Source organism: Dermacentor silvarum, chromosome 8 (assembly GCF_013339745.2).
Source record: "Dermacentor silvarum isolate Dsil-2018 chromosome 8, BIME_Dsil_1.4, whole genome shotgun sequence".
Taxonomy (NCBI): Eukaryota; Metazoa; Arthropoda; class Arachnida; order Ixodida; family Ixodidae; genus Dermacentor; species Dermacentor silvarum.
The window spans coordinates 137,579,865-137,594,227 of record NC_051161.1 but is presented as its reverse complement, the minus strand read 5'-3'; the positions used below and the strand labels follow the sequence as shown (position 1 = coordinate 137,594,227).

The following is a 14,363-nucleotide window of genomic DNA, read 5'->3' as shown; positions in this document are numbered from 1 at the left end:
AATGAATATGTTGATGTATGTTCACCTCACTTCAAATTATTTTGCGTGCTTTTTTGACCCCGAAAAAAAACCTGCAGACTTCATTGACCCCTTCAGCAGAGTCTTCTTTTAACGGCATGGGAAAAGCACGTGAGTGACATGTGTCTCAATATCGATTCTCTTTCCAGTAGGCAATTCTAACAACTGGCGACAAAATAAAATAAAGATCTAATTATTTACAACATCTACGCATTAGGGATGGAAACATCGCATCTTGCATGCAAAGGTCATAAATACGAGTGTTTCAGCAAACACTTTCAAAAAATTTTTAAAGGTTGCCTGTGGCAGATAGCACAATTCTAGTTCATGAGCTGGTCTACTCGAAGAGGTGGACATTACTTGCACAAAAAATCGAAATGCATAATCGACTAATTAAAAAATAACCAATTAGGTTTTTAACATATTAAACTTATGGCCCGTGTGCTCTGCGTGCACGTTGCAATGTTTGCATCATCAATAAATGTTGTAAATTATTGTTGCTTTTTTTTTCATGAGTCGCTAGCATTACCTACTGGAAATAGAAGCATTGTTGAGACACACATCATACACGTGCATTTCACACACCTTTGTTAAAAGACTCTGCCGAAGGGGTCACTGAAGTCTGCAGGTCTTTTTCAGTGTCAAAAATGCGCGCAAAGCAATTTGTAGCGAGTTGAACTTATAGCGGAACATACCGTTGAACATACATTAGGCGGAAGAAATAGAGATGGGCAGGCCATTTAATGCGTAGGATGGATAACCGGTGGAATCATTAGGGTTAAAGAATGGATACCAAGAGAAGGGAAGCGCAGTCAAGGTCGGCAAAAAACCAGATGGGATGATGAAGTTAGGAAATTTGCAGGCGCAAGTGGGAATACGCTAGCGCAAAACAGGGGTAATTCGAGATCGCAGGGAGAGGCCTTCGTCCTGCAGTGGACATAAAACATTGGCTGATGATGATGATGATGAACATACAGCGACATACTCATTCTCGAGACATATAGGCTATCCATATCATTAGAAATAATTGTTAGTTGTCTACCTCTTTCTCTTTAAAAATATAATAAACTTTGTCTTGTGAAATATAATGTGTCTGTGCATGGTGTTCAGACTGGAAATTTAAATAGCATGTTGAAGGGTGAAAAAATACGGATGAGCTAACCACCCCGCCGCTGGTGCGTCTAATGCGCTTGTTTTCCTATTGTCGGGATTTTCAGAAACAAAGCGAAAGTATGAATAAAAGCCGTGCACGTCCGCGTCAATAATGAAGCAGTTAGCTTTTAGCCTCAATACAATTTTAAAGGAAAATGTAGATGCACCTCAAAAGAAACCATAAACGATTGGGTTAACAGGACTCATGACATTTTAGGAGCGGGGGTGGGGGGGCTTGAGCTCCGGAGCCACCCCGTAGTCGGCGCCTATGCTTCGCCTTCCGCCTTCCGGGTAAAACTGACTTTTTTGTGGCTATCAGGGCGCTCAGTGAACGATTATTCACTAATAGGTAGGCCCGGCCGTCATAACGTATCTTTCCTGTCGCATACGCACTTATCGATGAAAAGTTGTATTAACTGTGTAGTACTGTCATGTCCCTACTTTCTGCACAGTGTATCGACGGATTTTATCTGCCACCGGAGGTGCTTGACAGTCCCCATGTGCACGCCTTTCAACGAGGAAAATTCCTGGCGGATGACGGCGTGCCGACACCGAGGCATTGTGTACATCCATGACCATCCTACAAAGGATGAAATTGATGAATATATCAAGGAGAGGAGCATCAAGAACCTGGACCGTATGATGTACTGGGGGGTCAAGTTCCACCGCATCATGACCACACGTAAGTCTCAAGGATCAACTCGTATTTCCCACACCGTTTCTCGACATCAGCGCAACACAGGATGGGTAAAGTAAAAAAAAAATATGGTGCGCCCACGCAGTCCGGTAATTGGTGTAGGCGAAGCTTTCTGAAGATTTTACGGTAATTGGCTGGCGGTGGGGATGTTGATGACGAATGTTTAAGTTATTGAGCGTTGGTGCATTAAGTGTAAGATGAGGTGACGTTTCTCGAACGCCGCACTCATGTTTGGTCATGTTGTACACAGAACACAGAGCGAGATTTGTCTGCTGGAGGCGTTGTTGTGGATCATTGCTGATAGCCTGCAAGAAGGTTAGCCCTGTCATTGCCTCACACGGTGCATCGCATCGTGCATAAGTTATAAATTTTCATGAAATTATTAGGCTCATCATGAGTGTGGTTTTGGGATGTATATCCCAAAACCACAATCAGATTATCGGGCATGTCGTGTTAGGGGACTGTGGACAAATTTGGACCACCTGGAGTTCGTTAATGTGCGCCTAAGTCTATGCACGGGAGTGTTTTCGCATTTCGCCCCCGCCAACGTTTGGCTGCCGCGGTCGCCATCGAACCCATGGCCTCGATCAGCGCCATGGCCAGTAAGACACCGCGTCGGGTGCAACAGTGTTGACTTGTTGTGCGGCCGCTTGCGTACGGTCGTCTTGGCGCTTTGCTGCTTTAATATGGCCTTGTGTTGGCACGCCTGTATACGACAAAGTGCACGATGCTTATTTTTCAGAAACAGCAGAAATATACCGCACTGTACTTCTCCTTTACAGTCATCCATTTAGTCATTAACTGCTGTCACGTGCAGCAGTAGCCTTACCTTTAATAGAGACGCTCTCTCGCCCCTCTCCCGCGCCGCGTAGGCGAGCTGCCCCGACCGAAGCTGGTAAGGTTGTTGTTCACTGGATTCTTGACTCCGTCGGTGACTGAATAGGTACGGCATTCAGTTCTACCCATTCGCGGCCTCTTATTTTTATTACTCCCTCTCTATACTGGTGTGCGTGAGCGCAAAGGCAAGCGCTGCAGTTTCTGTCATGCTTTTGCGGGCAGAGGGCATTGTGGTGATTCCATAGGGCATTGTATGTTCACCGGGACTCCACAGATTCCTCCGCAGCATAACATCTCGCTGGCCAGGACGATCCCGTACCCTTCCTTTCATATTCTGAGATCCTGCAACACCTCCGGCTGAGTAGACGCGCTCTACTCCCGCCTGCTCCCAAATTAGATAAGACAACGTAGGTAGCATAGAGACGATTACTAACATTGTCCTTTCCGAATCCTTATGTTTTCCAAGATTTATCCTACGACGTACAATCCGCAATCTAAATGCTGTCCGCAGACAGCCACATTATACCATGTGGTCCGGGCCTGCGAACAGAATCCGAAAATATCAAACAAACATAATCCGATGGCAGTCGAGTGGGAGGCGACCCTGTCTAGATCGGACCCAGAACAGCAACAAGCCCTGGTCAACCGAGCCCGGACCGCGGGAAAAGCCAATGGTCTTCCGGATTAAAAGGTCAGACCAGAAAACGACTATGAATTTTTGACCAATGAATGTTTTATTCGCTCTCTCTCTCTCTCTCTCTCTCCTCTACGCCTGCCACGTGCTCTCAGCCTCCTCCCGACTCTGCGTGCAAGAGAGCGACAGCAGCAGCACCAGTGCAAAAGTCGAATGAAGAGGCAAAGGAGGATTCGCTTTAAAATGAACAAACAAGAATAAACGGGCGACAGGGGGCGCCAGGATCGACAGTCAGTCTCTAGAGTATGTAAAGGAGTACGTTTACGTAGGTCAATTACTCACAGGGGAACCTGATCATGAGAAGGAAACTTACGGAAGAATAAAAATGGTCGCAGTTTCACCCGAAAGGCGAAGCATCAATTGCGATAGCAAATTAGTAGACAGCTATACGGAGTAAGCTTTAGTTTTACTAAAGAGTTTTATCAGCTGTATAAACTTGGACATGGAGCAGCACCAGCAACGAGCAGAATTGTTGTAGATGCCGTCGGCGTTTAGCCCGCGTTCGCACCGTACGCGCGCGGCGTTGGTGACTATTGCCGGTGCCTCTGGGGACGGCTCGGGTACGGTGGCTAGAAGGGGGAGGTGGGAGCAACGGAGCCGTCGGAGAGCGCGGCGCGTGTTGCAGTGATTCATGATGCCGAGTGGTGGCGCGCGCGTCGACACTAAGATGCCTCCGCCGTAGTTCGGCTGCTGCCGGGGCTTGCGTGCGCGCTCGGTTGGCATGGTTCTTTTCTGTTGTTTTAGCTCCACGCTCGTTTCTGTTCACATTCACGCTGTGCAGTGGTGCCTCATTGTGGCGACAAGATTTTTACACGTTGCCATGCCGTAAGAAGCAATGGCAAGTCGCATGAAACGACAGACGCACTGTTTTGCGCCGGGCTGCACAACAGGCTCTGTTTCTGCTAGAAAAGCAGAAAGAAAACCATCCCTTTTCTCGGTGCCTGATGACGATGAGGCACTTAAAGCGTGGCAGCGGGCCGTCCCCCGTGCAGACAAGACATTAGACAGGACTTCGAAGATCTGCGAGCTGCACTTCGAACCCCAGTTTGTAATTCGCACCTACAGACACGTGGTGAATGGAGAGCTTGTGGAGATACCTCGCGGCCATCCTTGCCTGGCTAAAGGCGCGGTACCGACAATTTTTCCAAACACGCCAACCTACCTCTCAAAGAAATTGCCTGCGAAGCGAAAATCAAGGACATCAAATGGAGACGTGCTTGGGAAAAGAAGAAAAGACAGCGACAACTCTTCGCCCGAGGCGTCTTCTTCGATAAGCGTCACCAACGACGACATTAGAATGAACAGCCCATCAGATGCGCACACGTGTAGTGTGGAAGAACTGGACTTTCTCAATGGTGAGAAATTGCCGTCCGTGTTTTGGTCACGTTGCCTTGTCGCGGAAGCGCCCAACACAATAGCGTTTCATGTACTTGACAGAGATGGGAACAGTGTGTCTTTTAGAAAATTAGTTTTGTGTTCTGCGGAAGTTTCTTGCTACCATTGCTCCGTGTTCGTGCAAGGAGTGTGCATAAAAAAAACTGAGGTGCATGATGTTAAAGGCGTTGAGAGTATACTCCACGAGGCAAACAACATAAGCGCGTGTTCAGGCTTCGAAAAAAGCTTTCTTTCTTCGACCTCCGGGAGAACAAAATGGCGAGAGTACGGCAACAAGTTGCACAGCATAAAATGCTTCGGCGTATCACAGCATGACAAACCGTGTGTGCAATGCAAGTATCTGCGTAAGCTTTTGTTAAATCAAGCCTCCTATCGAAGAAGAAAGAAAGTTACGAGGCCTAATGTCAGTGCCGCTAGAAAGCTTGTGAAGCGCAACATACAGCTACGCCGAGAGAAGGCCAAACTAAATAGCTTGAGTACTGAGCTCGAGAGAATGAAGGAAACCAACGCTTCGATATCAGCTTCAAGCCTTGAGATTAAGCTCTCCAGTCTCCCCGAAAAGCAACGGCAACAAGTGAGAGCGTGCTTTGAAGTGTCGAAAAGAAAAGGCGCTCAAGGCATGAAATATAGTGCTGAGTGGCTCTTGGAATGCATCGTAATGAAAATGAAGGGCCCAAAATTATACGAACATATTCGGAAACATAACATCATGGCTCTTCCCAGCAAAAGCTGCCTGCGTAAATACCTAAAAGCTTATAAGACTACCTTCGGGTTTAATGAGCAAGTACTCGCCGCAATCAAAGAGAAGGCAAGCGGCATGGATGAATTTAAAAGGCATGGAGGGATCCTAATAGATGAAATTAAACTCTCAGAAAGTCTCAACGTTACCAGCAATGGCCAAATCGAGGGGTTTGTCGACCTCGGTAAATACACATCTCCAGAGCAACAGGGACAAATCTGTGACCACGGCTTAGTTGTGATGTTTCATCCATACTGTGGCCAATTTCAGCAAATACTTGCGCTCTTTGGTTCTCACAGCAATGTTAAAGCGGATATCTTATCAAAGATTGTTGTAGACGCTACCATAGCTGCCGAGAACGCAGGTCTCTTTGTTGATTTCGTAACAACAGATGCAGCGACCTGGAACAGAAGTATGTGGAGGGCTTTTGGCATAAAAGGAACAGCTAAGAAAACGGTGTGCAAAGTGCAGCACCCTGTTGACGCAAACAGAAGTTTGCATTTTCTATCCGACTTCCCTCATTTAGTGAAATGTGTACGCAATTCCCTTGTGTCGGCTGGCTTTGAGACACCGGAAGGTAGAGTCCGAAACGACGTCGTAAAAGAGGCCTGGAAATGTGATAACAGAGACACAGTGCGTCTAAAGGCGATGCCTCACGTCACAAAAGCTGTCGTAGAGCCAAATGGTTTCGAACGAATGAAAGTGAACCTGGCCTTCACCTATTTCAGCGACGATGTTCTCAGAGGACTTTACTTATACAAGAACGATGTAGAAAAAACTTGTGGTGCCAACTCCACTGAGGCAACTGAGGCATTCATTCGCAGAATGCGTAAGCTAATTGAGGTCATGACATCGAGGTGCATTCGCAACGCAATGCGTCCTAATTCTTTTCAAGTGAAAGAAATTCAGGAATTTCTTTCGTATATGGATACCTGGGAAGAAAAAGTTGGAAAGCTGGGCTTTCTTAGCCAGCCAACAGCTGAAGGCCTTCGTGTAAGCCTCAGAAGCGTAATTTCAATTCTTGCGTACGTGACAGGAACACTTGGCTACAAATGCTTAATGACTTCTAAATTGAGTCAGGACCCACTCGAGAATGTTTTTGGTATCCTCAGGCAAATGTCGGGATCAAATGATCATCCCACTCCTACGCAGTTTTTGCTTTCTGCGAACTGTCTTGCCTTCTGCAGTCTCGCCAAGGCACCCGCAAATGGAAACGTTTCGCCGGCAGTGATCAAGAGTTTGATTAACTCGACCAACTGCAAGCCGAAAGAAGTATACCGGAAGCTAGACGATCTACTGGACGTTGGTTGTTTGAATGAAGTAAACGAAGTACTGTCATCTTGCAATTTGCTGCCCGATCACAGTTCTACAGTGTCAATAAGAAGCGACTCGCGCATCGTTTATTACGTGACTGGTTATGTTGCCCGTAAGATGCTGAAAAAGAGCAAGTGCGAAGAGTGTGCCAAAGATTTGCTGCAAGACACAGGCGAAGAACTTCCTGAGGAGGCACGTCTGACAAAGTATGTTGACAGAGGCGGCCTGCTCTACCCATCTCACGGGCTTGTACAATTAATTAGTAAAATGGAAGACTCGTTTACCCAGTGCTTCAGCTTTAATAAGCTAAAAGCGGACAGCATCGTTGACTTGACGTCCTCTTTGACAGGGAACAAGTTAAACTTGGTCGGTTGCAGCGAACATAGCGAGACGGTCACCAATAACGTGATAAAGTTTTTCGCGCTGACACGATTGCATTTTCTTGTCCAAGCTGAAAACAAGGCAAGACAAGGAAAGAGAGAAAAAATGCGATATCTGAAACTGCGGCGTGTAACCTAAATTTTGGCTCCGACGAAGGCCGGGCCCACGGCCAAAACGTCAAATAAAGACACTTCTTTTTACTTGGGTGTCAACACCACGCTTCTTCTATATATATTGAATCATATAATCGAGTGCTGTCTGTCGTCCTTTTGAGTATTCTTCATGGTCACCACCATTCTAGTCCATCACGTTGGCGACTAAAATAAGTTTTTTTACTTGACTGCTATGTGGAATGATTTCTAAGGCATTATATATTGGTATTAACCGATTAAACGAGCAGGATGCTGTGCGTCGCCGTAATATGACCTAGAGAGCTCTTCACCGCGAACCTAGAAATCGGTGCAGCTTTTTTTCACCCACACCACTAGCATAATATTCTTCGCATTAGCTGAGATCATTTTTTTTTTCGCTCCCGACGATTCGGGAAGCACGGAGAACGCGTGCGACCGAGACCAGCGAAAAATATTTGTACCGGCCTTGACGTGCCCGAATCTAATGCATCTTTAACACTTAACCACTCATCAGAGGATAGCTGCTAGTCATTTATTGTCTCCTCTACTAACAAGGTACGATATGCACTAGCTTAACGCTAGTTATGTCAAATATGCGACCGCTAATTGCGAAGAAAAACGCCCGCTTCGAAACGCGCGGCACCAACCGCCGTGCCTCCGCGCCCGGGGAGCGATCTTGCTGTCGACTGCAGCGCCGCCGCTGCTGTCATGATTGCTTGCAACACTCCGCAGCCGCCGTTGCTCTCACCTCCCCCTTCTAGCCACCGTAGCTCGGGGGTTTTCGACGAGATCACAACGGGACGCTCGTCCAGCAGCGTCTTCTCACCTTCCCTGCCTCCATCCCGTTCCCCCACGGCCTTTCGCGCGACGGGAGAAGTCGCGTTTGCTCTATATATATGGTGATTGCAGAGGAGGTAAGAGATGCTTAATTCTGGAGCCCTTCAGGAAGCACGGCGCAGAATGCGCGTTTGCTCTCTACCGTGCGTTCGCTCCCCGTGAAAGCGCGCGTCCCTTTCGCCCTTTCATTCGCACATACAGCGTACGGCCCGCGGCGACGATTTCATCGCCGTTAACGTCATACGGAACCTGACGGCGACGCCGACGGCAAAAATCCGCTTTGGAGTGTCCATGTAATTCCTCTCGCAATAATAGGCTTGGAGTGCATACGGCAGACATTGGCAAATTCTCACTGGAACTTACCACTGTTGTTGAAAAGGGAAATGTACATTCATTGCATTCTACCGGTGCTAACATATGGGGCAGAAACATGGAGGTTAACAAAGAAGGTCGAGAACGAGTTAAGGACCGCACAACAAGCGATGGAATGAGAAATGTTAGGCCTAACGTTAAGAGACAGGAAGAGAGCGGTGTGGATCAGAGAGCAAACGGGGATAGTCCATTAAGAGGGGAAAATGTAGCTGGGAAGGCCATGTAATGCGTAGGATGGATAACCAGTGGACCATTAGAGTTACAAAATGGAAACCAAGAGAGATGAAGCGCAGTCGAGGACGGCAGAAAACTAGGTGGGGTGATGAAGTTAGGAATTTTGCAGGCGCAAGTTGGAATCGGCAAGCGCAATACAGGGGCAATTGTAGATCACAGAGAGAGGCCGTCGTCTTACAACGAACATAGACGCTGGTGATGATAATTATGATAAGGGGACGCTAAACGTGATTATTGCGTGACACCTGTGAATTACTTTTGTAGTAAGTGGGAATGTGGGACTTTTCGAATAGGGAATCGCACATTCTTCTATTTGATTCGGTCCTCGAATGAAAATACTGTCACGTAGTAGTGACGATGAAGAAAACAGCAGCAAAACTGAATGACGAAACTACCTTATAATTTGTTGAACTTGGCCCCACAAAAATAAGCTACACTCAAAGAACAACGATAGCGGTGAACGCAGTCGGCGTACGTCGGAAATTTGATCTGCCGTTCAAGGTCGTGGTCTTTTATATATGAGCCATCAAAGTTTCCAGAGTAATCGCTGTTGCCTGCGTGTCTACTAGAAAGTACTGCACAATTCGCGTCGAGCATATATGCAATCATATTACTCAAGGTTCGGCGACAACAGACAGCGGATAGAACCATCGATAACATTCGAGCAACTTCCGATACATGCAGGCGCGTCCTGCGCTGAGCGATAACATTTGTTAGACGGGGGAACGCGGTCACCCGAGAAAGATAAACAAGTACACGTGTCAACACTCAATATTTGAAAATGTGAACATTTTACGAATATAGTTTTCGAGTGCATGGTATCATCAAATGTGGACGATCAAACATGAAAACGAGGCGCAAGGGTCACAAAGGTCCTTCCGTCCGAGTTGACAGAGAAACGTTAGTTTCTCTGTCAACTCGGACACGGTTGGTCTTGCAGGAAGTCATACATTTCCGGTTTTACCGCGATCCTTTACTATAATTTTGCTCAGCCACTACATTGGGCAGTCGGTAATCGTTCGATACAATTTAGCGATACTGTACCTGTGTCGCGTTTGCTCTAATTGTGAATGTATCACTGGAACGGTATACTTGAAGTAACTGTAGAGCGAAAGTCCCGCAGTTCGAGTGGCCGCCACTTCCACTGCGTGCTTTTTCGCTTTGCCATTGGTGCTGTCTTAATCAATTTTTATTTGAGTTCCAAGGAGGGCACACTAATTGATGTGTACTGCTAATTACTGATCGCGCAAGGATTCCATTCTGATAATATCGACCACGTATGCTGCGAAGAGTCCCAAACACGTGAAGAAACTTAATTTAAACGTGCTTAAAATGTCGGTGTAAGGTCAGTAACTTGACAATAACTGACGACGGACATGACGCCTCTCTATGTTGGCAAGATGGTATGTAACGTCAATTACTTATTCAATAATGATATTAATTCGTCCCATTCTTTTATTTCTGGTAGGCTATGTTCCATCCATATCGTTGAGTTCGTCTTACAGCTGCTAGAGCTGTGTCCGTGGTTACCCGTGGCGATTGTTACTACGGCGGTGGCCACGCAGCCGCTGACAACAGATGGTCCGTGTCACCACGCAGACGACTGGAGCGATTCATTCGCTATATCTGAACATATTGCGCGAAGCTTTATAAGCTCACAAGTATTGGCGACGGTGGTGCTGGTATCACGCTCAAAAGCGGGCTGATCCTGGCGTTAGTGCAGAAAGTATCCAAGCTCAATGGCGATACCAGGGACAAGCAAGGAAAGAAAGAATCACGTGCGGCGCACACCCGCATTGGATATGCTACACGTGGTATCACGTGACACGCGCGCGACCAATCAGGTTCATTTGGTGTGTCGCGAGGCCCTAGGGACACGGAAGGAAAGCGGGAAGGCGCGCGCTCCTTCGGGCTTCCCTCGCCTCAGATGAGTTTCGGCGAACAGATCGGAAGGACACGCGTGGTGCGCTCTGCAAAGGAGCAAGCTGCGTTCGATGAACGCCGGCGTGAACTCACTCGGGAACGGGCTCGTCGTCGACCTGCCGATTCTAGCGTGAGGGCTTCCCTAGACGAGGCTCGCCGTCAGCGACGATCAGAGAATCCCGAGGCGACGGCTTCTGAACGTTACCCTGACGAATGTCAGATGCACACACGGCAAGCTTCGCTTACCCGTATTTTCACGACAGGGTAAGGGCTGGTGATTTTTTTTCTACGCTTCCACACTATATCCGAGGAAGAAATCCACATTTGCATCGCTTTATCGGACTCATGTTTCAATAAACGGCAGAGACTCTACCGCTCTGGCTCGGATCTCTGCAACGCCGCCTTCATATCGCTTTCGACGACGCATTCGTACAGGCAGCCACGTTCAGCTGCGAACCAGTGTACTGCGAATTCATCGATGTCGTTAGGAGGTTGTCAAACGCATCGCACCTGGGTCTGCCTACCTAGCAAAAGTACTACGGGTTGTCCTCGATGTACCCACCAATGGTGAGCACTTGAAGTGTGTGGCGCTGGCATTTCTCAAGTTGTTTCTTCGCTTGGCAAGTCCGTAAGTATTGTCGAATGTCAGTGCCCTCCTCACCGGAACACCATCGAGGAGCCCGAACGACCAGGAAACGACGTACCGACAGATCCACAAATGCATATTGTCTGGCAAGAAAGCCACTGAAGAACATCGAGCTGTACAGGCAGAACAAGACACCACTCGCCGAGTGTCCCCTACGAAGGGACTTCAGAGAGACTACGTGCACATTGCCGTCGCTTTTTAGCGGTTGTCGGCAACAATAACGGCACGCCCGCCCAGACGTTTACAACCGGCTGGGCCTGCCACGTAGTCAGGGTGAACGATTACAGTCACTTTGGTCAGACATTGCCCATTTCGCGCAAGCGAGCGGAACTTGACATTGGTTGTTGTAGAGGACGATATTATTTCGTTTAAGGTCAGTTGGCAATCTTCACCTGTAAGTTCATACGTGCTGCGTCTTCCTGCTGCACGTGGCAAAGTGGTCTGCAATCGGCATGTCCCTCTTTTCGGCTATTGCGCTCACCGTTTTGACTGTCAGTGAGTGCAAGGGCCCACGGCTTCCGTGATTGCGACGTGTTTCTCTGCGGTCGCCTCTTCCTTGGAGAGCGTCTTTAAAGCGAGCATGAGGCGGGTGTTGTGGGTGCTCTGAATGGCACTGCAACACCTGGCGTGCTTCGTGGAAAGTTTTCGTGGATTGAGAGTGAGGATTGCAGAACTACCGGCGGCGGTTGTCAGTTAGCTTCTGTCCTGGGACGCCCCCGACGCCATACTTAGCGTTGCCAGCTTCTCTTGCACTTTCCTCTAGGCAAGCCTATATTTTGTGCATGTCACCGCACTGTGACCAGATCAGGTCACAGGAGTCTAACATGCACACTGTATAGTAAGTGATTATGTTACTGGCGTGAGGGTATTTGTTGAGAGATAGTTTGGGATGAGCAACCGTGGTTTTAAACTGAGTTCTCGACCCTTCACGAAAAATCTGTACGTACTGGCGCGTTGGTCTTTACTAACAGTTATGTGCCAGATCCAATGCTCACCTGTACATAGCTGCCTGTCAACACTGGTATATAAAGTCTCCTCATCTCCACGGCAGTAGTTCAAGATGGTCGAAGTCCCACAGGACGTCTGTTGCGTGGCTCATGTAACTTTTTGTGCATGCACTCTTTCACGTACCAGCGAAATAACAGCATCACGCCTGCATCGATTGATTTCATAAATATCTTATTTTCCAAAAGACGACTCCGTATCGCAATTATATGATGGGAAAGTCAATGTGATTTCGGAGCGTTAAGCTTTCTTCGAACGGGCGGATCAACAACCTTTGTAAGAGGTCGGATTCCCTGACGATAGACAGAGAAAGGTTATGTAGACATTCAGCGAAGTTAACCCGAGGTGGCTCTGTTTGACTACCATATTTCTCTTTCCGTAATCAAGAAATATGGAAGTCAAAGGTAAGCAATTCCGGAACAACCAACGTCAAGGTGGCTGTCGACGTTAATGCGATTACGATTCAAGCAAAGTACGTACACGCAGTATTGCTGAAGATACCTTATTAATGCGATTAGCATTCTGACGGTACTTCACCCGCTTTTCTTAGGTAGTCTGTGTACCTGTCTTTTATCTATCAATGTCTAACCGTTGGCCCTCCAACTCGGGTCACTGGGAAGTGCGAGGTGTATGGGTGTAGGTGTATTAGCTGTTGTGCCCAACCACTCTGCTATCTAGATTCACCGAGTATGTAGCATTGTATGTGTACGTGTCGCTCATAAGGTAACCTACTTCACGCCAACTTAAGGCGAAAGCCTTATATGTATCCTAGAGAGGTGTCCGTTTCAAGGCCGTTTCCAAACCGCGTTGACGCTAAGAAATGGTCCTTTCAGGATAACGGGTGATAATGCACACAAAATCGCGATTATGTGAGTGGAAGAATGATTAAGCAAGTGAATTGGAGTGAAAATCGGTATAGAGAGAGGGTAATGAGGTGAATTGAGTGAATTGATGTTGAATTAAACGTCAACTGATGGTGATTTAATAGTGAACTGATGGTTGGTGAATTAAAGAGGTTTAGATGGATAATGAGTCAAACGAAACGTAATGAAGATAAAATGAGAATGAATTAAGAGTGCATGAAGGTGAATCTAGTGGTGATAGGGTGAATAAAGAGTGAATCAAGGGGTTATGGAGTGGGGGAATGACTAGCAAAAAATATGAGATTTGAGGGTGCAAGTGAGTGACTCGGCAAAAAAAGTGCCAAGTCACGGTTGGAGTTTGGTGAATCATAGGAAGGGTGACTCGCAAAAAACTTGACTAGCAAAAATGACTAAATTGTGATTTCAGAGTGACGATGACTCAGCAAGAAATGCGCTGAGGCACGGTCCGAGTTTGCTGAAATAATGATGACTTGCAAAAATGTTTTGCAAAATGTGATAAACAAAACGTCAAAAGACATTTCGCAAAGCACCAAAAGTGGTCGTCGTGTCAGTGAGTTAGCGGCGCTCGAGCTTTCTTCTTCAAGTCGTCTTAGTTGTAACATAAGGGAGGACCCCTAGTAATTTTTTTGCATAGTGTGTGGTTCTCTATTCATACGCCACCCTTCAGATAGCCTCCTGTTCTGTTCAATGAGCCTATTTGACGCCAACTCGGGTAACTGTATGCCACTTAGCATGTGCCCATCTCAATGGCAAAAAAATGGTGCTTGGCCAGAATCGAACCCGCGTCATATATGTTCATACAAACGCCTCTCATATAACCTGGGCAACAGAATGGTCCCGTGTTCTCAAGTTCCGCGGTAATAAGCAATTTTTTTCTGAAAAGTCTGAGCATTCACGCGAGTGGCAATATTTTAGGAACGTGTCCTTCCTCTTGTGTACTTGGATTTTGTTATAAATAACAGAGCATCAGGTGGGCAGAAATGTCACACACCCCGTGAACGAGGCGCCAACGCCGGGCCAAATTCCAAAGCCGACTTACTAGCCTCCGAAAATAACCCCAAGAAGGCAAGGACAATTAGTAAGGGGCCCTCTGGTGTGCCCGCG

General features: G+C 47.3%; 1 protein-coding gene across 1 annotated transcript in view; it reads left to right on the top strand.

Moving 5' to 3' along the window:
• Nucleotides 1-14,363, top strand: part of LOC119462447 (decapping and exoribonuclease protein-like) — a 63,603-nt gene that overhangs the window by 29,833 nt on the left and 19,407 nt on the right. The window contains exon 2 of the mRNA XM_037723793.2: nucleotides 1,623-1,852. Coding sequence (XP_037579721.2) covers nucleotides 1,623-1,852 — 230 coding nt within the window. The remainder of the gene's footprint in view (nucleotides 1-1,622; nucleotides 1,853-14,363) is intronic.